This window comes from Narcine bancroftii, chromosome 7 (assembly GCF_036971445.1).
Source record: "Narcine bancroftii isolate sNarBan1 chromosome 7, sNarBan1.hap1, whole genome shotgun sequence".
Classification (NCBI taxonomy): Eukaryota; Metazoa; Chordata; class Chondrichthyes; order Torpediniformes; family Narcinidae; genus Narcine; species Narcine bancroftii.
Window position 1 is genome coordinate 208,604,800 of NC_091475.1, and position 23,736 is coordinate 208,628,535.

The following is a 23,736-nucleotide window of genomic DNA, read 5'->3' on the forward strand; positions in this document are numbered from 1 at the left end:
GGGGATGTAGGTTAATTGGGCAGCATGGATTTAAATGGCGGGAATCAGCTTCTACAGTGTTAGAAATTTTAAAAAATAAACTACTCTGGGACCACCAAAAGATCGTTCTGGACTGTTGAAGATGACATTTGTTTTTTGCAGTAATTGCAGCTGTGAATATTTATTTATCTGTCCATTTATTTTATTAACGTTTTTTGTCTTATGGCACATTGGTCATTTAATTTATACTCCTTTAGTTGGTGTATCTTACGTACCTGTCTGGCTGCAGCAAGTAAGAATCTCAATGCATCCGTACAGTGTACTGATGTAGGGGGCAATAAACTTGTATCGTATCATGTCTTTCATTTTTAAATTTTATTTACAACACGGTGAAAGCAGATTCCTGCCGTTGATGGCTCATTACACCCAATTTACTGACACCCCTGTATGTTTTGGAGGATGGGAGGAAAATGGAGGACAGGGAGTCCCTGGGTTATGAACGAGATCCATTCCTACGTCTGTCTTTAAATCGAACTTGTAGGTAAGTAGGAACAGGAACACACGGTTCTTATTTAGCGCCAGTTAGTCAAATGTTTGTTGTAGTATTTTTTTTTAAATTAAAGAAAGCTTAGGTAGAAAAAAAGATCATGAATAAAAGTTAACACTTACTCTAGTTCCATCTATGTCTTGCCTATCGGGCGGGGCATGCGTGAGGAAATATTAGGCACATGCATGAATTGGGGGCACAATTTGTTCATAAGTACAAGTTGTCCATAACTCAGACATTTGTAACCTGGGACTCCCTGTGGTCAGAGGAAACCCACGTGGTCATAGGAACATAGGAAGTAGGAACAGGAGTCGGCCAAAAATGGCCCATCGAGCCTGCTCCGCCATTCAATACGATCATGGCTGATCTCATTTATGACCTAACTCCACCTACCTGCCTTCTCCCCATAATCCCCTAATTCCTCTATCATGTAAAAATTTATCTAACCAAATTTTAAATATGTTTAATGAGGCAGCCTCAACCACTTCCCTGGTTAGAGAATTCCAAACATTCACTACTCTCTGGGAAAAACTATTTTTCCTCATCTCTGTCCTAAATCTACTCCCCCAAATCTTGAGACTGTGTCCTCTCGTTTTAGTTTCCCCGGCCAGCTCAAAAAACCTTCCTCATCTATCCTATCCATACCCTTCATAATCCTACATGTTTCTATAAGATCTCCTCTCATTCTTCTGAACTCGAGCGAATACAATCCTAGACGATTTAATCTTTCATCATAAGTCAACCCCTTCATCCCAGGGATCAACCTAGTAAACCTCCTCTGGACCGTCTCCAAAGCCAGTATATCCTTCTTCAAATATGGAGACCAGAACTGGACACAGTACCTTATACAGTTGCAACATGACCTCCCTACTCCTGAATTCAATTCCTCTAGCGATGAAGGCCCACATTCCATTTGCCTTCTTAATAACCTGTTGCACCTGCAACCTAACTTTTTGCGATTCATGCACAAGCACTCCCAAGTCCCTCTGCACAACAGCATGCTGTAGTTTTTCACCCTTTAAATAATATTCAGCTCTTTTATTTTTCTTGCCAAAGTGGATAACCTCACACTGACTAACATTGTACTCCATCTGCCAGACCTTTGCCCACTCATCCAGCTTAACTCTATCCCTCTGCAGTCTCTACACATCCTCATTACAATTTGCTCTTCCACTCAATTTGGTGTCATCTGCAAACTTGGCGACACCACACTTTGTCCCCTCCTCCAAGTCATCAATGTAAATGATGAACAGTTGTGGGCCTAACACCGACCCCTGCGGCACCCCACTTACCACTCTCTACCAACCTGAAAAACTCCCACTTCTCCTGACTCTCTGCCTCCTGTCAGACAACCAATTTTCAATCCAGGCCAATAGACTTCCCTGGACTCCACTTTCCTGTAACTTACTGAGAAGGCTCTTGTGCGGCACCTTATCAAACGCTTTCTGGAAATCCAAATATACAACATCAACCTGTTTCCCTCTATCCACCGCATCCATTATATCCTCAAAGAATCCTAACAAGTTTGTCAAACAAGATCTTCCCTTTCTAAAACCATGCTGCATCTGCCTGATTGAACCCTTATGTTCCAAAAGTTTCACTATTTCATCTTTAATGAGGGCTTCAAGCATTTTTCCAACTACAGACGTCAAGCTAATTGGCCGATAATTTCCAGTCTTCTGCCTACATTCCTTCTTATAAAGTGGCGTGACATTTGCTGTCTTCTAGTCTGCCGGGACCTGCCCAGAATCCAAGGAATTTTGGTTTATGACCACCAATGCATCAACTATAACTTCTGCCATTTCCTTCAGAACCCTTGGATGCATATCATCAGGACCAGGTGATTTGTCTGGCTTTAGTCCCATTAGTTTCTCCATCACTACTTCCTTTGTAACAACTATTTTATCAAGGCCTTCCCAAATATTTGCATCCTTAACTCCGCACTTGGGCATGCTGGACGTGTCTTCCACCATGAAGACTGACACAAAATGTTTGTTTAATGCCTCGGCCATTTCCTCATTTTTTGCTACCAGTTTTCCTTTCTCATTCTCCAAGGGTCCTACGTTAACTCTGGCCACCCTCTTCCATTTTATATATTTATAAAATTTTTTGCTTTTTTAAAATATTTTGTGCCAATTGACTTTCATAATCCCTTTTCCCATTTCTTATAACCCCTTTATAACCCCTTGTTGTCTCTTAGTTTGCCCAATCTTTCAGTTTCCCACTGCTCTTTGCAGCTTTGTACACCTGCGCCTTCAATTTTATATTCTCCTTTATTTCCTTTGTTAACCTCGGTCACAGGGAGAACGTATAAATTCTTCACAGACAGCGCCGGATTCAGATCTGGGTCACTGGTGCTGCAATACCGTGGCACTAACCGTGCCAACTTTTTCCTTAAGGGCAAAATACCATTATCCCCCACTGATTCCTTTGTCACCAATCCAACCCTCACTGCCTTGTGGCCATTTCTCAGCAGCACTTCGAAGCACGATCCAGGAAACCCATCTTGCCATTGGCACAAGCCACACCTCATGCCAATGGCGGAGCTCTTGCATCTGCGTCGGGGAGTCAAGGTTCTCAACTGAAAGAGAAACAGAAAATGCGAGAGAGGCACCATCTGTGGAAAGAGAAACAGACTCAACGGTTCTTTGTTAAAATTTAGACATACAGCACGGTAACAGGCCTTACGGCCCACAAGCCTGTGCCACCCAATTACGCCCGAATGACCTACACCCCTGGTATGTTTTAAAGGGTGGAAGGAAACCAGATCACCCGGAGGAAACCCATGCAGAAATGGGGGGAACATACAAACTCCTTATGGACAGATTCGAACACCAGTCGGTGGAGCTGTAACAGGATTGCACTAACCTCTACGATAACTGTACTTCCTGGTTCTGGTAGATGATTTTCATTGGAACTTGAATTATTAATATGTTCCTGTCGACAGACGCCTAGTATTTCCTGCCTTTTCTGGTTTTAGTTCAGATTTTTAGCATCTGCGCTTTTAAAAAAAAATTATTTCAAAATGGGTTCTCATCTAATCTTGGGAACTCCAGTAGTGGGTTCACCTGTAGATGAAGGGTGGTACCCCAGAGACTCTGTCCATCGGATGGGGATTTAAACCGATGACCTCCTGCTTTCTGGTGTGCTTACACAAGAACACAGTCAACGATCACTGGTTCAGGCCAAGGCCACCAGGAACTGCAGAGTCATGGAAGCAGCTCAGGCCATCACCGTGAATCCTCCCTGTCATCGAACATTCCAGTGAAACTCTGCTGGTGCTCTGTGGAAAGCATTCCAGCCTGGTTTGGAAGCTTGAGTACCGAGGAGCACAGAAGGTGGTTGTCAAGTCATGATGTAGCCAAGTCCAGATGTCCTGTCCATGCGAAGCTCTTGAACCTTCTTGCACTACCCAAACCCTGACCATAAATGGACTCCAGGACCACCAAAAGATCTGTCTGTGCGATTAAAACGTCACTTTTTTTTTGACCTAACCACAACTGTGAATATTTATTTATCCATCTTCCTTTATTTATCATCTAATTTCCTGTCTTGTGGCCTTCTTTGGTAACATATTGTTGATATGTGTCTGCTGCAAGTAAGAATATTGGTGACTGCGCTGTATATGATAGAGACAAGGAAAAGGAGAGGTGAATGGGTAAAGAAATGGGAAGCTAAATATAATGTCGGAAAGTGCATGGTCGTGCACTTTGGTAGGAATAAAAGGGAATATTATTATTTCGATGGGTAGAAAATTCAGGGTGGCATGTAGCGGTTAGCGCAACACCGTTGCAGCGCCAGCAATTGAGACCAGGGTTCGGATCCAGCTCTGTCTGTAAGGTGTTGGTGCATTCTTCCTGTGTCTACGTGGGTTTCTTCTGGGGGGGTTCCGGCTTCCTCCCACTGCTAGCAACGTACCGGGAAGAGGGATGTAGGTTAAGCATGTGTAACCAGGCGGAAAGGGCTCATGTGCCGAAAGGGCTTGTCGCCGTGCTTCATGTCTAAATTTTTTTAAAATTAAAATTCGGAGGTACAAAGGTACTTGGGAGGATACCCTAAACGTTAACCTCCAGGCTGAGTTGGCGGGGAAGAAGGTGAATGCAATGCTGGCATCATATCTGGAGAGATAAGATACGAGAGCAGAGATGTGATGTTGAGCCTTTATAAGGCACTGGTGAGGCCTCACTTGGAGAACGGGGTACAGTTTTGGGTACTTATTTAAGAAAGCATTGTCTAGCATTGGAGAAAGTTCAGAGAAGATTTACAAGAATAATTCTCGGAATAAAGATGTTAGCATTTGAGGATCATTTGACATCCCTTGGACTGTACTCCTTGGAGTACAGAAGAATGAGGGGAAACCTTATAGAAGTATTTCGAATGTTGAAAATCCTGGATAGAGTCGATGTGGCAAAGTTGTTTCCCATGGTAGGGGAGTCTAGGACAAGATGACAATAACATCAGGATTGAAGGGCACCCATTGCAAACAGAGCTGAAGAGAAATTTCTTTAGTCAGAGAGTGGTGAACCCCTGGAATTTGCTACCATAGGCAGATGTAGGGGCTGGGTTGTTGGGGGTATTTAAAGTAGAGGTTGATAGGATTCTGAATAGTCAGGGAATCTAAGGTTATGGGGAGAAGGCAGGGGAGTGAGGCTGAGAGGAAGAATGGATCAGCTCATGACGGAATGGTGGAGCGCATTCGATGGGCTGAATGGCCTACTTCTGCTCCTAAATGTTACGGTCTTATAAGCTCGTAAGGGAGATAAAACTCCCTATGACTCAGTTTATGCTAATGAATGATTGAAAGGACGACATGGATGGCGTAATGGTTAGCACAACGCCTACACGGAGCCAGCGCCGGATGGGACCGAGGTTCAAATCCCACGCTGTCTGTAAGGAGTTTGTACGTTCTCCCCGTGTCTGCGTGGATTTTCCCCGGGGGCTCCGGTTTCCTCCCACAGTTCAAAATGTACCGGGGGAGTAGGTTAATGGCTAAATTGGATGGCACAAACCTGTGGGCTGATGTGGAATGTCTGAAAAAAATAGTTTATTGTCATTTTCAAAAGTATCTAAGGAGCAGAGAGTTCGGGTAGTTGTTAACGTGACCCGGGTTCGAATCTGCCACTTTCTGTAAGGAGTTTGTATGTTCTCCAAGTGTCTGTGTGGGCTTCCTCCGGGTGCTCCGGTTTCCTCCCACCCTCCAAAATGTATGGGTTGTAGGTTAATTTGGGTGCAATTGGGTGGAACGGGATTAAATGACCGGAATTGGCTTCTACCACGCTATGTCCCAGACAAGCATGAGGTGCCACACTTTGGGAAGTCAAATGCTGTTTTTGCCCCGAGGACCGGAGAACACTGTTTCGTTGGGTTGTGTGTACAATCATATGAAAAATTAACTTGAACTCGGTAAGGCAGAGATCCAAGGAGCACTGATGTCCAGAGGGACCTTGGATTGCAAAAAAACACAAGTGGTGGCACAGGTAAAGCTATTGTCACATGGGCTTGTTTTACTAGATGGGCTGGAATGTTTGTCCCTGGAGTGTCTGGGGCTGAGGAAAACTTCATCAAAGTTTTTATAAAATCATGAGGGCCATGGGTAACATGAATGGTGGCAGCCTTTTTCCCAGAGCAGTCCAGCTTGTCAACCCATCCATAGAACAGCAGTTCGAAGCACAGCATAGATGTAGAGTAAATACTGGAGAAATTCAGCAGGTCAAACGGTGTTCCTTATAAGGCAAAGATAAAGATACAGAACCGACGTTTCGAGTCATATCAAGGTATGAACAAAACGGAGGCGGGCGCCCAAACAAATTGTGTTTTTACTTCAGATCACGGTGTCTGCAGAATTTCCTGTTTTACGGATGTAGGGTATGAAGGGTAAGAACAGAGTACAGAGCAAAGGAAGTATTAATTCATGAGTGTGAGGCTCGTTCAGGAGCCTGATAATGTCAGTAAAGGAAGAGTCCTTGAATCTGGTGATCTCACCCTCATGAACCTGATGGGACAGGGTGGCTGCGGCTGGGCGAGTCTATTAATATGTTGGCTGCTTTCCCAAGGCAGTGGGAAGTGCCGATGGCGTTGACGGGGGTCGAGGGTGGGGAGGGTGGGAATGTTGGTGATCTGTGAGATGAGCTGTGTTCACAGAAGGAAATGGGAAAGTCTGCAGGCACAATACACAAATGTGCTGGAGACACTCAGCAGGTCACGCAGCATCCAGAGGAAGTAAAGGGGAAACCAACGCTTTTGGGTTCTTCATCAAGGTATGAGCAAAACGAAGGCAAATTCCTCAATAAAAAGTTGGAGGGAGGAAGCGGCAGGGGAACAAGCACGGGCTAAATATAAGAGGTCCTGGGCGCGAGGATAGAAGAGAAAAATGCTGAGGTGATGAGCGGAAGGGGTAGCTCTCTGAATGGAAAGGGAAGGGAAGAAAGAAGATAGAGGTTTAAGGAAAGAGAAAGACTCAGGGCAGAGATTGAATGGAAAGTTGCGACATCAATGCTAATGCCATCTGGCTGGAGACGGAATATGAGGTGCAGTGCCTCCAATTTGCAGGTGGCCTCATCTTGCCAGTGCATGAGGCCATGGACAGACATGTTCATGCGGGAATGAAGTGGCTGGCCCCTGGGAGGTCCTTGCTGTTGCAGTGGACCAAGCAAAAGTGCTAATGAAGTGATCTCCCAGTCTGCGTCCAGTCTCCCCGATGGGGTCACTGGATGCAGTAGATGATCCCTGCAGATCATTTACAGAGATTTATAAAATTATGAGAGGCATATATAAGATAGGCAGCCAGTTTCCCTCCCCTCTCCCCCGCTCCCTTGGCACCAGTTTAAGTTGAGAGGGGAGAAATGTAAAGGAGACTTGAGGGATATATTTTCCACACAGAGGTCGGTGGTTATCTGCCAGTGGAGGTGATCAAGGAAGATGGAATTGGAATTATATAAAAAGCATTTGGACTGGTAATTAGATGGAAAAAGCATGAAGAGATGGGGTCTAATGCCTGCATATGAGATAGACATCTCATTGACAAGTGAGGTGAAAGAACCGTCTTGGGTGTGTTGCACTATCCTGTGCCTTATTTAGTTTTGGTAGAATCCCAGAAATTAGATTGGAAGTTCCTGATATATTATTCCCATTTTATTAGAGAAAATAACATAAAATGTATGAGAGACGATTCGTTGTGACATTGGACTATGCAAGCTCATGTTGGTCAGGAGAGGTTAGTGTTGCAATGGCAGTTGCCAGTTTTTTCTTCATGTAGGCCGCCATTGTCCACATGTACCCACAAGAGATTGTCCGCACAGGAGATGCCCTCCACTGCCTCAATCAGCAGCTTGTTGGAGATCCCAATGAGTGTTTTCCAGTGAGAGCGGCAAGCATGACCTGCTCCAGAAATTTGCCTTGCCTAGAGAGGATGAATACTGGGAGATGGATTCCGGCCCTGCATCCTGACACCAGGGTGTTCTCTCAGCAATAGCTGATCATGGACACAAGTCTCGCCTGCAGGAGCGTCATCTCCTCACACCTGACACTCAGTCAAGGTAATGATTCATTGTCATAGAACCATGGAACATTGCAGCACAGAGACGGGTCCCTTCGAACCATCTAGTCAGCGGCGAGCCAATTTTTTCTGCCTGGTCACGCTGACCTGCCCCCAGTCCATAGCCCTCCATACCTCTCCCATCCATGTATCTGTCCAAATTCTTCTGAAGTGCCAAAATTCGGCATGCATTCACCACTTCAACTGGCTGCTCATTCCACACTCTACATTAAGAAGTTCCCCCTCATGTTCCCCCTAAAGTTTTCCCTTTCATTCTTAACCCATGTCTTCTGATTTGTATCTCGCCCATGGTTGTGTAGCTGGGCACAATTTTAATGCCATCTACAAATTCGCTGATGGTCATCTACAGAATCGCAGACAGCAATGAGGAAACGTACAAGAGGGAGATAGATCACCTGGTTGAGAGATGTTACAACAATGTTACCAAAACCAAGGCGCTGATGGTGGACTTCAGGAAGAGGAATTCTGGAGAACACAAGCCAGCCCTCATCGATGGGTCAGCAGTGGAAAGAGTTAAGAACCAAGTTCCTGGGTGTCAATATCTCTGAGGATCTATCCTGGGGGCCTCCATGTTGATGCCATCATGAAGCTGGTGGCTCTACTTCATGAGGAGTTTGAGGAGATTTGGTATGCTCTTGCAAATTTCAACAGGTGGACTACGGAGACCATTCTGATTGGTTTGGATGATTGACTGGTGCGAAGGTACCAATGCATAGGATAAGAAAAAATGAAAGAGAGTTGTGAACTTGGCCAGCGCCATCATGGGCACAACCCTTCACTCCATCAAGGACATCTTTGAGAGGCGGTATCTAAAGAAAACAGCCTCTACCCTCAAAGATCTTCACCCACAGGCCATGCCCTCTTTACACTGATACCATCAGGAAGGAGATACAGGAGCCTGAAGTCAAATGCCCAGCCCCACAAGGACAGCTTCTTCCCCTTCGCCATCAGATTTCAGAATGGGAGTGCGGTAGAACAGAGGGACCTGGGAATACAGATACATAATTCCCTGAAAGTGGTGTCATGGGGGCTAGGGTTGTAAAGAGACCTTTTGACATATTGGCCTTGTTATGGAGTCCCGAGGACCCCAAAAACCAGCAGTAATGGATCTGCACCACAACACAGGGTTACTTAAACAAAAGGAGTTTTTAATTATAATTGAACAAGAAAACAGAATTAAACTTTAACTTATTATTTAACCTACTTACTTTACCTGCCTAACCTACTTAATCTCCCCCTCTAATCTAAGCGCAGGTGTGTGTAATGTATTTTTAAGATTAGAAAAGTTCTTTGGATCACAGTCCAATCTCACTGGTTGCAGACCATTCTTGTACTGTGCACAGAAGTTAGCGTTAACAAAGTTCACCAGTCTTCGGTGCTTAACAGGCAAATGGTTACCACTCAGGAAGGTTCTTACTCATTGTCAGAGAGAGATTCCTTTTCCAGGACATCCATAACTGGTTCCTTCTCAATCAGTCTTGCTGACAAAACTTGTCCCCTTCAGGGTTCTCCAGATGATCCTCTTACTTTCAGGTCACCTTTCAGACCACCAGTCTTCTCCTTTGACCAGGCAGCCTTCTAAAGTTTGCCAGCTTTGTCCCTCTGGAACTGATTTCAGTGTCTCTCCTCTCTGTTTTCACTCCCTCCCTCTCTGAGACCAAAGTTGTTCTCCCTCTTCCTGCAAAGATCACATGCTCTCCCAGGCCAGCTGTATTTGCAACTTGGTTGCACTTTCTGCAAAAGTCCTGCAAATATTGTGTTTTAAAATATGTGTGTGCAAGCTGCTCCAGCAATTCCTCCCAAACCACCTCAAAATACTCTGTGGCAGCTTTCTTAAATCAAAGTATTGAGTACAGGAGTTGGGATGTTATGATAAAGTTGTATAAAGACATTGGTGAGGCAAAATTTGGAGTATTGTGTGCATTTTTGACCACCGAACTACAGGAAAGGTATCAAAAAAATAGAAAGAGAAGATTTACTAGGATATTGCCCGGACTCCAGGAACTGAGTTACAGGGAAAGGTTAAATAGGCTAAGACTTTATTCCTTGGAGCATAGAAGAACGAGGGGAAATTTGATAGAGGTGTTTAAAATTATGAGGGGGAGAGACAGATTAAATGTAGATAGGCTTTTTCCATTGAGCGTAGGTGAGATACAAACCCCCTCCATAAATCTTCGTCCGCGAAGCCAAGCCAAAGAGGTGAGATACAAACCAGTGGACATGAGTTAAGAGTGAAAGGGGAATAGTTTAGGGGGAAACATGAGAGGAAAGTTCTTCACACAGAGAGTGGAAGGGGTGTGGAATGAGCTGCCATCTGAAATGGTGAATGCAGGCTCAATTTTAGCAATTAAGAAGAATTTGGACAGGTACATGGATGGGAGATGTAGGGAAGGCAATGGTCAGTGGGTCTAGGCAAAAAAAATGGTTCAGCACAGACTAGAAGGGCCGAAGAGGCCCATTTCCGTGCAGTAATGTCCTATGGGTTCTATTACAATGAGAACCACTAACTTACTTTTTCTTATTTTTATCCTAATTTATTTATTTTTAAATGTAATTTATAGCAACATTTGCTCTGTGATGCTACTGCAGAACAATGAATTTTGTGACATGCTCATGGTAATAAATTCTGATTCTGATTCCTCGAGCAGAAGAGAGCACAGAAAAGCCTTTCGGCCCACCATTCTGTGCCGACCTATTTAAACCTATTCTAGCATCAGTCTAAACCTTCACCTCCTCACACCCATAACTCTTCATTTTCCATACATCCATGTGTCTGTCGACGAGTCTTTTAAACATTTCAATTGTACCAGCCTCCACCACCACCCCTGGAAATGCATTCCAGGCACTTACTACTCTCCGTGTTAAAAAAACTTATCAATGCTCTTATAATCTTGTAGACCTTTATTAAGTAATTTCTCACTATCCTATCCACCTGCCCAACAACCTGACTTCACTGGGCAGAGCTCTTTCCTCTGAACCCAGATGCTTCAATTTCAAGCCCTCATTCAGAGACATGAGCATAAAACCTAGGCCCTCCAGTGAAGCTTTCAGGTTTAAGATTATTCTCTTGGTTACAAGTTCAATAAAGAAAGAGATGGGATTTGTGCCATTCACTTATTGTCATCAAAAATACATTCCAAGAGGTGCTTTCAATTGAAGGTTGAGTGTTGGGTTAGAAGACCAGGGGATATTGGAAGATTTTTGACCTGAAACACTTAGTCTGTTTTTCTCCCCACAGCTGCTGCCTGACCTATTGAGTGTTTACAACACATTATTTCAGACTGTGAGTGTCTGTGAGGTGATGCATTTTGGAAGGACAAACCAGAGGGCCAAGTACGGGGTTAATGGTCAGTTACTTGAGAGTGCGGATGAACAGAGGGACCTTGGGGTGCAAATCCAAAGATCTCTCAAGGTTCCCACGCAGGTTGAGAGGACAGTTAAGAAGGCCTGTGGTAAGCTGGGCTTCATTAATCATGAGGTGATGTTACAGCTCTACAAATCTCTGGTGAGACCACACTTAGAGTATTGTGTTCACCTCATTATAGGAAGGATGAGGAAGCTGTGGAGAAGGGGCAGAGGAGATTTACCAGGACGTTGCCTGGATTTGGAAACAAGTTTTATAAGGCAAGGTTAGCAGAGCTGGGACTTTTCTCTTTGGAGCGTAGAAGGATAGAGGTCTACAAAATTATGAGACGCATAGATAGGGTTGTCGGCCAGCACCTGTTTCCCAGGGCGGGATCTGCAAACACCAGAGGACACATGTACAAAGTGAAAGGAGGGAAGTTTAGGGGAGATATCAGGGGTAAGTTTTTTACATAGAGTTGTGAGTGCATGGAATGCATTGCCAGGGATGGTGGTGGAGGCTGAAACATTGGGGGGATTTAAGAGACTCTTAGGCATGTGGATGAAGGGAAAATAAAGGGTAATGGGGTAGGGAGGGTTTGGTACTTTTTTTTAAAGGAAGGAATATATGGGTCAGCACAACATTGAGGGCCAAAGGGCCTGAACTGTGCTCTATTATGTGTTATATCTGAAGTCTTTGAAAAAAAATTCCTTATTCTTCCAAGAGCAGTGGTGTTTCACACCAAAGATACCAGCTTACCGACCTGAAGTGACAAGATGATACCATAATTTATTCTTATTGTTACAGTAACCTAGAATTACATTGCATTTGTACATTGTACTTATGTATATGACAATAACCTCTCATTTCGTATCTCTAATAACATAGCACTTGCTTGAAATGTACTCCATCCATTGACCTCTTGGTCAGAAGGGAGTGGGTTCCAGCTCCTTTCCAGAGACCTGCACACAACACACTGTCATGGATGAGTGATCACTGCCAACTGCTGGGGCCTCTGGAATGGGAACCTTGGCTGTGCTGCAGAACACAAGAAAATAGCATTTTTTGGAACAGTATATGTTGAATTTTGAAATTTATCAATTTTGTTTCTCTTCACATGAATCAAAATACTGTGTTGGAGGCTGGTTAGCGAGTAGATATCTTGTACATAATGCAACAAGTAAGGATGGTGTGTTAGGGTAGTGGTTAGCGCAACGCTATTGTTGTTGTTGTTGGTCCTTCATAGTCGAAGATGACCATGGCTTCAAAGCGTGGGGTTTGAAGTCATGACTTGCGCTCGACTTGGATTAAAGTGAGGGAGAGTTGTGCAGGTCGTCAGCCTCACTCTCTCGCCCCGGCCTATCTGGCTCTTAGCGCTCCACAACACATTGCTGAGAATCGCCTTTCTGCCCGTTGAACCAGTCATGATTTCTTCCGCACATTACGCCGAACCCAGGCTTCACACATGAGGTAGACGAGCCCTGAGGGATGTGGGTCCACGGCAGTTCTTGCAGCGTGCTCGCAAGCCTCCCCACCCATTGTTGGGCATCCTCATTCGCCTTTGCAGCCGTTGGAAGATGTCTCCTCTTCCGCCTGCTCTGCTGTCGGGATGATCACCTCGTGGTGTGGTAATGACACCACCCCCTCACTTGTTTTCGCCGGCTAGCTGAAGCGGTTTCCAGGGGGTGGCATGAGGAGATTTAGGAGATGAGTGAGGTCCAGTGATGCCTACCATCCCCACCTTAGTGAGGCGCAGCTATCAGCACCAAAGCTACTCCCTCTCAGAGCTCCCTACACTCCAGCGCAATGCTATTAGAGCAGTTAGTACAACACTATTACCCCAGTTAAAATCTGTCACAGTCTGTAAGGAGTTTGTATGTTCTCCCTGTGTCTGTGTGGGTTTCTTCCAGGTGTTCCATTTTCCTCCCACCCTCCAAAACATACGTGCTTTGTTGGTTATTTGGTGTATTTGGGAAGAACGGGCTCATGGGCAGGAAGGGTCTGTAACCGTGCTGTCTGATTAAATTCAACAAGTAATAGAAGAAGATCAGTTGGGACCGAGTAAAGGCAGCATAATTTTAGAGTTCATAGCAGCAGGGAATAAACTATCCTTGAATCTGGTGGTACGTGAATCTTCTTCCTGGAGTAAAATACGAAATTCTGCAGAGACCGTGGTTGAAGGAAAAACTCAACGCTGGAGAAACTCAGCAGGTCAAACAGTGTCCTTTATACAGCAAAGATAAAGATGCATAACCAACATTTTGGGCTTGAGCCCCTTCACCAAAGGCCCTTCCTGAAGGGAGGAGAGATGATACAAGTCTCACAATATGTTGCCTGCCAAGGCAGGGGATCAGTTTTCCTGTCATTTGTCTTTGCTTATTGTCTAATTCCAGGTTCATCGCAGTAGTCTTGGCACAGAAGGGGCGCGGGGTCCGTTCAGAGAGGTGGCGATTTGTCTTCTCTTGCTTGGCTTGGACTTCGTCAGAGGAATGAGGCTGGGTGTTGGCTGTCTTCTCACATCTGTCTGTGCCTTACTGCTCAACTTGAGGGGCTGCCACGCCATTCGATGGCTGTGAGTATTATTGTGTGCCCACGTGTGCGATGCACACGTCATGTGTGAATGTAATGTAGAAATCAACTGCGTGTATTGTATGTGGACATATGTGTGTAGAGCTCATCGAAAGAATCAAAGACTTGTTGATCCAAACCAAGGCTTTTATTAGCAAAAGACAGGAGCTCTTCACAGGTGGCCGACCAGTCCGGAATGATCCGACCTGGCTAGGGACACAACCCTTTAAGGCCCAGACAATAGGCGTGGCTTAGCTCTCAGCCAATCGCTGTAAGCACAGTCTAGATACAGTAACTATATACACTATGTACATTGGTGATAGATCTGTACTATCACAATGTGTATGATATAAGTATGAGTTTTTATTGTCAAACACACAAGTACAATGTACATCTGCATGGAAATTCCTACTTGTTGCAGCCACCCAGGTACATAAAATTCTCTCTCTCGCTCTCTCATTCAAAGAAAACCACATAACCCCCTTAGAACAGCCAACTGCACTCAGACAGACTGTGGCACCGGACCCAATCTTCTGAGTCTGAGTCCAAAACAATAATCCATTACTCCACAGCAGATCCAATTAGCATCTACTTGTGAAGTCTCTATAGGCATCTTCAAAGTCTGTGCAAAGGCACTTGGAGCCTGAACTGTCTGACTTGAGCAGAGCTCTGGCATTTGAAATTGTGAAATTGTGAAATGTTTGTGTTTGTGACTTACACTAAAAAAACCCCACAATTTATCTCCTTTAAAACATATTTATATACAATATAAAATATACATTATGCCTCCCAAAATGCAGCACCTCAAATTTCTCTGATTATGTTGTTCCCTGTTGTATTGATTAATAACAATGACTCCGAGTTTGGAATGAGTAACTACTAAAGATGAACAACTGATGGTTATTACTTCAGACTGAACCGTGTACGTTTTGATTTGCACACAGCGCTTTGGCAAAAACCGGACCTTCAATCCCTTTCAATCAGACCCAGAACTGCAAGCACTTAGAGGGGCTGATCTCTGCCCAGCAGCAGCTGTGTCGAAGCAACCTGGACCTCATGCAGAGCATCGTTCAGGCAGCCCGAGAGGTCCAAAAGACCTGCCGGAAAACCTTCTCCGACATGAGGTGGAACTGCTCTTCCATTGGACTGGCTCCTTACTTCCCACCAGACCTGGAGAGAGGTAAGCATTGTTCCAGGTACATTAAATGGAGGACTTCATGGAGTCTTGTAGAACTGAAGTAGGCCATTCAGCCCTTCTACACCATGTTGCCATTAACATCAATCTTATACTGGTCCTATTTTAGTTAATTCTCCCCTGATTCTACCACTTACCAATAAATTTATAGGAGTTTACAACAGCCAATTAATCCACTGACCCGCATGTCTTGGGATGTAGAAAGAAGCCAGGGCACCCAAGGAGGGAGACCATGGAAACTCATCTCAGGACACATGCGCTGTTTTAGGACATGTTCCCATGGTCACATCTTATTTTTTTTGACCATCTCATGAGAAAGTATTGTATGGAACAGGCTTTGGAGGCAGTGCAGAGAGGTTCACCAGGTTAATGTTGGAAATGACAGGGTTATGTGATGAGGAAAGGTTGAGTATCCTGGGACTATACTTACTGCATTTTACGTCAGTAAGAACACAAAACGCTGGAGAAACTCAGCAGGTCAAACAGTGTCCTTTATAGAGCAAAGGTGAAGATACATCACCAACATTTTGGCCTGGAGCCCTTCAACAAGGTGTGGGGGAATATGAGAGATGTCCATACAACAAGAAAGGGGGAAAAGGGGGAGGTTGCAAAGGCAGGAGATAATAGGTGGAGAAAGGAGGGAGGGGACAGTAGCGATCAGGGGGAGGAGAGATGGCTGGGTTGGTGGAGGGGGAAGGGAGGGGAGAACTGGAAAGACTGGAAAGGGGGAGGGGGGAAAGAAAAGGCGAGCAAGCTTAGCAGAAAGCAGAGAATGCCATCTGATGCCAGATGGAAAATAAGGTGTAGTTCCTCCAATCTGCAGGTGGTCAGAGTGGGATAGTACACAAGGCCATGGGCAGACACATGAGTGCGGGAGTGTGACTCGGAATTGAAATGGTTGGCCACTGGAAGGTTTCTGTGGTGGCAGAGGGAGCGGAGGTGCTGAGCGAAGCGATCTCCCAGTCTGTGACCGGTCCACAAAGGGAGCACCTATCTACGTCAGTGGCGAGCAAACCATTGGAGAGGATCCTTAGGGTTTAGGATTTACAAGCATTTAGAGAGACTCAGCCTTCTCAGAGACAGTCAGCATGGCTTTGTGAGGGGCATTGATAGGGTGGACACCCAGCAACTTTTTCCCAGGAAGACACTAGCAAATACTAGAGGTGGAGGGGAGAAAGGTTTAGGGCTGTTACCGTGCTGTATGTCTAAATTTAAAATAAAACTTTAAAAGTTAAAAATGCCTTGCTGAAGTCCATATATGGAGCATCCATAGCTCTGCCCTCATCAACCATCAGATTTGTGAAACATGAGCTGCCACTTGTAAAACCGTGCTGATTATTCCTGATCAGCCCTTGTCCTTTCAAGTGTATGTACATTTTCTCCCTCAGAATGCTCTCTGGCAGTTATTAAGCTCACTAGCCTACAGTTGCCGGGTAAAACACAGGATTCTGTTGACACCGTAGTTAAGTGAAAATACACACAAATGCTGGAGAAACTCAGCAGGTCAAACAGTGCCTTTATGTAGCAAAGGTGAAGATCCATCACCAACGTTTTGGGCTGGAGCCCTTCATCAAGGTGTGGGGGAACATGAGAGATGTCCAAACAAAAGTGGGGGGAGGTGGTGAGGGTGGGAGATGATAGGTGGGGTAGGGGGAGGACCACAGGAAGTGGGGGAGGAGTCTAGGCTGGGTGGAGATAGAAAGGAAGTAGGAACTGGCATAGTTAAAGGTGGAGGGGAGGGTTTTTTTAACTAGGGGAGGAAAGATGGAGTCACGATAGGGTAAGAGTTCCGTGGGGCAAGAGCAAATAGAGACAATGGGTCTGCCCGGATGGTTAGGTGTATGTATCTTGGGTAGAAGGTAGAAACTGGCAGTGCGAGGATGGGAGGCAATGAGGTTGGTGGCCATGGTGGGGGTGGGGGGGGGGGGAGGTGCCCAGAGTCGATGAAGTGAGAAATGGTGTTGGAAACGGCTTGATGGGTGATGGTGGGGTCCTGTGGGAGGGGTTGATAGGAGGAGGTGTCTGAGAGCTGCCGACTGGCCTCAACAAGGTAGAGGTCAGTGCGCCAGCCTACATCAGCTCTGCCCTTGTCTGAGGGTTTGATAGTGGGGTTAGGGTTGTTGCGGAAAGAGTGGAGGGCAGAGCATTCTGAGGAGGTGAGGTTGGAGTAGGGAGGGGGGGGGTAGTGAAGTTGAGACAGTTGATGTCCTGGCAGCAGTTAAGCATTTCCCTGCAGCTCTTCTTGAGTAGAGGTACGACATTCGCCACCTCCAGTCTTCTGGTACCTCACCTGTACTCGATGGCAACTCTCAGCCAGGGCCCCTGCATTTTAGCTTCACACAGTGTCCTCGGATATATCTGCTCAAGCCCAGATTTGTCCATCTTCATACACACCAGGACCTTCAGCACTTCCTCAACCACAATTAGAGCCAGTATCAGAACAAGTCTAATCGAGGGGGCATTAGGGTGACTGTGGGGGTGAGGGCCCAAACTGACGTCAAGAACTCACTCAGCGGGGGGCGGGGGGAGCAGGTGCCATACCTACCATGAACCTCCTCTGTGCGCCGCCATTACGTTTCCCCCTTCCTTCGATGTAACGGACAAACTTGCAGGCTTATAGTGCTTGGAGACAAACCAACGTAATTTTGGTGACGCTCCCCTCTGATGGCATCACTCAGTGCGGTCCGCAACTCCCTAGTGACACTGGCGGGGGGGGTGGGGGGTGGTGGGAACAATAACTAATTTTGGGGGAGGGGTATGGCCTGCGAATATGCCCTCCTCCCCATGATGCTGAACCTGACCACAATACTGAATGTTCCCAAGACACTACTACTGACTGCCCTGTTCCCCAGACCTCATGCTTTTCTCCATAGTAAAAACAAAATAGATGAGAAGGAGTCATTGAGGACCGTTCCCCATCTCATGTGGCTCCACACAGAGTTGACCGCATTGATTTCCAAGGGGTCCCATTGTTTTCTATGGTTAGCCTTTTACCTTTTATGTACTTGTGCTTACCTTCAATGTTATCTCCAGGAGCTATCTCCTCTCCCCTTTTGCCCTCCTGATTTCCTTATTTAGGTTGCTCCTCAGTTCCTGAAACTCCTCCACATATGCCCTTGATCCCAGCTACTTATACCTGCCTCGTGCTTCCTTCTAGCTCTTGACCAGAACCTGAATTCCAAGTTTCCCTGCGCTTGCAAGTCTAACCCTTCCGACTAGCAGGAACGTGCATGCCCTGGACTCTTGCCAGCAGTTTTTTAAAAAATCTCATTTTCCTAATGTTCCCCTTCCTTAAACAACCTGTTCCAATCAATGTGAGTGAGTTCCTGTCTTGTGCCTTCAAAGTTGGCCTTGCCCCAATTCCAAATTTTAACTTGTCTCCCTCCATAACTATCTTAGACCTAATAAAACAATGATCGCTGGTCCCCAAAGGCTCATCCACACACTTTTCATCCATTTGTCCTTCCCAATTTCCCAAGACTAGATCAAGCATTACCCTCTCCCTTATGGGACCCTCCACATCTTGCTGGAGGAAACTTTCCTGAGTACTTCTGACAAACTTCACCTCGTCTGAACCTTTTGCAATCTGACTTTCCCAGTCAATATTTGGAAAGTTAAAAATCCCTCACAAATGACAGTCATATTTGACTTACAGCTGGGAGCAATCTCCTATATTTGTTCCTCTAATTCCCATTGACTATGACTAATAGTGGGGAATTAAGAGCCATGGGGAACAGGCGGGTTCGTGGAGCTGAGCCAAGGGCCGGATCAGCCATGATCTTATTGAATGGCGGTGCAGGCCCGATGGCACAGATGGCCAACACCTGCTCCTTATAGAACCATAGAACACTACAGCACAGAAGCAGGCCCTTTGGTCCTTCTAGACTGTGCCAAACTATTTTTCTGCCTAGTCTCACTGGCCCGAACCATATCTCTCTTTACCCCTCCCATCAATGTACCTTTCCAAATTTTTCTTAAATGTCCAAAATGAACCTGCTTTTACCAATTCTGCATGAAGAAGCACCCCCATAATATTCCCTTTAAACTTTTTCCCTTTCACCCTGAACCCATGTAATAAACCCATGTTTATTTCATCCAACCTCAGTGGAAAAAGCCTGCTTGCATTTACTCTATCTATGCCCGTATATGTTTTTCATGCAATTGTTGTTGCAATGTTAACTCAGAGCATCAGGTATAAATCTTGTGAATTCAAACTTGGCTTTTAAAATTTAACAATAAAATCCCAGTTTTAAAACTTTGCATTTGGCGATGGAAACACTCATCACCTCTGCACAGGACAAGAGAAAAAAACTAGAGCCATCATGGGCATCAGGTCTCCATGCCATTGAGGACATCTACAAGAGTTTTGGGCCTCCAATCTTAGAAAGGATGTGATGTTGTTGGAGAAGGTGCAGAAGAGATTTACTAGGATGATTCCGGAATGCAAGGATTAACGTAGGGGGAGCGTTTGGCGGCTCTCGGGCAGTATTCATTGGGGTATAGGAGAATGAGAGGAGATCTCATAGAGGCTTTTCGTATTTTGAAAGGTTTAGATAGGGTGGATGCGGGTAAGATGTTTCCCTTGGTGGGTGAATCGAGGACAAGGGGTCATAGTCTGAAAATTGGAGTCTGAATATAAAACAGAGATTAGGAAGAACTTCTTTTGCCAGAGGGTCGTGGATCTGTGGAACTCACTGCTGCAATACAGCAGTGGAAGCCAGATCACTGGGAGTATTTAAACAAGAAATAGACAAGTATCTCATTAGTGAGGGCATCAAGGGATATGGGGAAAAGGCCGGAAACTGGAACTAGTATAGAGTAGCTTAGCGTAGATTTACGGAACTGACTTGATGGGCCGAGTGGCCTGGTTCTGTTCCTTTGCCTTGTGATCTTGTGAAGAGGCGGTGTCTCAAGAAAGCAGCCTCTATCCTCAAAGTCCATCACCACCACCCAGGCTATCCCCCTTCACTCTGCTACTATCAGGAAGGAAGTTCAGGAGCCTGAAGACGAACACCCAGCTTCTTCCCCTCTGCCTTCTGATTCCTGAACGGGCGATGAACCACAGGCACCCCCTCACTTTCTCTTCTTTTTGCACTGATATTTAGTCTTAAATGTAATTTTATAGCAATGTTTGTTCCTGTGATGCTGTTACAGATCAAGGAATTTCATGGCACGTTCATGGCAATACATAGATTCTGCTTCCACATTGTCATTCCAGGTACCAGGGAGTCTGCGTTCGTTCACGCCTTGTCCGCTGCTGCAATCAGCCACACGATAGCCAGAGCCTGTACGTCAGGTGACCTTCCTGGCTGCTCCTGTGGGGCTGTGGTGTCCGAGCCCGCAGGGCCTGGATTCCGATGGGGCGGCTGCAATGATAACCTGAACTATGGAATCCTGCTGGGTTCCAAGTTTTCTGATTCTCCAATGAAAATGAAGAAGTCCAGATCGCAAGCGAACAAACTGATGAATCTGCACAACAGTGAGGTTGGGCGTCAGGTAAATAATGGTGCCGAGAGTTATTGATTGGGGATCAATCCATTCATTGGGATTTGGGATTTACACTAAGACTGAGTGCTCTAACTGGTGTATTTGGGTGGCGCGGGCTCTGAGCTGGAAGGGCCTGTGACCATGCTAAGTTAAACAAGAACATAGAACATTAATGCCATCCGGTTGGAGAGCGGATGGCATCCTTTGGCTCTCGATGTTGGGCTAACCCATGTATACCTATCAAAAAAAACCTAAACGTTCCTGATGGACCACCATTAATTCACAAAAGCCTGAGTAGTGAAACAATCAGGCTTTTAATAGCTAAAGACTGGATCATCATCGAACAGCCGTCCACCTCCTTGACTGATTAGAGCAAAAGGAAAGGGGTAGCCTGCAAGGGACTATGGGTAGGATCGGTCTCGGGAGGTGTGTCCAGTCGATAGCAGCCAATCAAGGTGTAACAGTGACTTACCAACCTCCCTACCTCATAACCCTCTATTCTTCTTCCATCGATGTGCCTGTCTAAGGGTCTCTTAAATACCCCTATTGTTCCAGCCATGGGAACGCATTCCAGGCACCCACCACTCTCTGTAAAGAAACCTTACCCCTGATATCTCCCCCTAAGTTTTCCTCCCCTCACTTTGCACAGATGTCCTCCAGTGTTTGCTCTTCCTGCCCTGGGGAAAAAGAGTTGATTGTCTGTGCCTCTCATAATCTTGTAGACTTCTGTTAAGTCACCCCTCATTCTTCTATGCGCCAAGGAGAAAAGCCCGAGATCTGCTAACCTTGCCTCATACGACACGTTCTCCAATCCAAGCAACATCCTGGTAAATCTCCTCTGCACCCTCTCCATAGCTTCCACATCTTTCTTGTACTGAGGTGACCAAAACCGAACACAATACTCTGAGTGCGGTCTCACCAGAAATTTATAGAGCTACAACATCACCTCATGACTCCTGAACTCAATCTGGCGATTAATGAAGTCCAGCATCCCATAGTCTTTCTTAACCATCCTATCAACCTGTGCGATGACCTCAAGAGATCAATGAATTTGAACCACAAGGTCCCTCTGTCCTTCCACACTGTTAAATATCCGACCATTACCATGTACACCACCTTCAGGTTTGACCTTCAAAAATGCATCAGCTCATACTTATCCAAATTGAACTCCATCTGCCACTTTTCTCCCCAACTCTGCATCCTGTCTACTCCCTGTTATAACGTTTGACACTATCCACAACACCTTCAACCTTCTGGAGGTGCTCTCATCTCCAAACCTACTGGCCCATCTCTTTGTTCGTCATTGATAAAAGTCACAAAGGGAGCCCAGAACAGATCCCTATGGAATTCCCCTCATCACTGACCTCCAAGCAGAATGTTTCACATCGACTACTAAAGGGTAACTAACTGTTTCAGGTCTTTTCTGTTTATGGATGCTGCACGACCCGCAGAGTTTCTCCAGCATGTTTGCGAATGACACTCGAGTTCAGTGGCTTGTTGACTTCATTCAGTTGCTCCACTGCCAACCCTGAAGAGGTTCTCCTCCTCTCTCTGAAGGGAGTTCTGTGAGAGTCTCTCTCAATGCTCCCCCCTATGTTATCCCTTCTGCTCTTTACCACTGACTTCCTACGGATGCTGTGTGACCTGCCTGAGTTTCTCCAGCACATTTGTCCGTTACTGTGCTGTATCTCTGAATTAAATTAAAATTATTTGGGAGGTGAATGGTGCAAGGTTCTGGATTGGAACTCTTATCAAGTCTTGAGGAAGGGTTCTGACCTATAGTCACAGTTGTTTTTGTCTCACGGACTCTGCTCAACCCTCAGAGCACCTCCAGCAGATTGGATGTCACTCTGGAGTCCAGCGTCTGTTGTCTCTTCAGTTTGCACCGACTAGTTGCTCAGTTGAGTCGAAGTCCCCAGCCAGTTTGAGGGAACGATAATGAGTTTATTGTCATACACATTATACAATGTACATATGCACCGACCTACAGCTGAACAGGTGCTTGGCACGCTTGGCAGAGTGGTTAGCGCCATGCCCTTACAGCGCCAGCGATCGGGACCGGGCTTCGAATCTCACGCTGTCTGTAAGGGGTTGGTACATTCTCCTCGTGTCTGTGTGGGCTTTCCTCGGGGGCTCCGGTTTCCTCCCACCGTTCCAAACATACCAGGGGTGTAGGTTAATTGGGTGTAAATTAGGCGGCACGGACTCATGGGCCAAAATGGCCTGTTACCATGCTGTTTGCTTAAATTTTTTTTAAAATTAAAGCTACAAGAATAAACTAATGTAATTAAATTCAAAAGTACACTAAATATATGATAGATAGTATTCATAATTATTCCATTGCAACAGTGCAGACAGTCCTTTTGTGGTGTCAGAGCGGTCCCTGATTAGCGTAACGAGAGCCTGGTAGCTGTTGGAAAGTAACTGTATGAACCTGGTCTGCGGAGTTCCGTGCCTTCTGCCAAAGGGCCTGTGCTGTGTTATACTGTTCTATAGTATGTTCTTGCGGCTAGAAAACAAGGTTCTATCCTGCTGTTGTCAGACTTGTTGGTGAACCTCTCACTGGATTTGGATTTGAACTGTACGATTCTCTATAGCAGCCAATCTTTTTTCAGCTATGACCCCTCCCCCCACCCCGCCCTCAGGACTCTGCTCAAAGGTTATTCTCCCCCCTGCATCTACCTCCTAACATTTTATAACCCACCCCTCCCCGCCCAACGATTTTGCAGGGGAACAACTCTTTGGACTTTCCGCCTGGACGCTCTCCAACCGGATGGCATTAACGTTGACTTCCCTGGTATTCTGCTAGCCCACTCCCCGTTCTCCCTCCCTTCCCTTTCCCTCTATCTTCTTTCCTCCAGCTCTCCGCCCCCCCTTCCCTCTCAGTTCACAGATCCATCCCCTCTCCCCTGCCCCTCCCATTTAGTTCGGGCGCCTGCCTACATTTTGTGACAGAGGTGACTTAAGAGGGGGTATATAAAATTATGAGGGGTTAGAAAGGGTGCACAGCCCAGCACATTTCTTTTCCCCCCCCAGAGGATATCCGATTAAGGTGAGAGGAG

The 23,736-nt window shown here is 45.8% G+C and overlaps 1 protein-coding gene across 3 annotated transcripts in view; it reads left to right on the forward strand.

Moving 5' to 3' along the window:
• LOC138740161 (protein Wnt-11-like) overlaps positions 1-23,736 on the forward strand; it is a 77,608-nt gene that overhangs the window by 41,853 nt on the left and 12,019 nt on the right. For all 3 annotated transcript variants that reach the window (XM_069892557.1, XM_069892558.1, XM_069892556.1), the window contains 3 exons: positions 13,818-13,996; positions 14,937-15,172; positions 20,406-20,683. In XM_069892557.1, coding sequence (XP_069748658.1) covers positions 13,914-13,996; positions 14,937-15,172; positions 20,406-20,683 — 597 coding nt within the window. In that variant the 5' untranslated portion in view covers positions 13,818-13,913. The remainder of the gene's footprint in view (positions 1-13,817; positions 13,997-14,936; positions 15,173-20,405; positions 20,684-23,736) is intronic.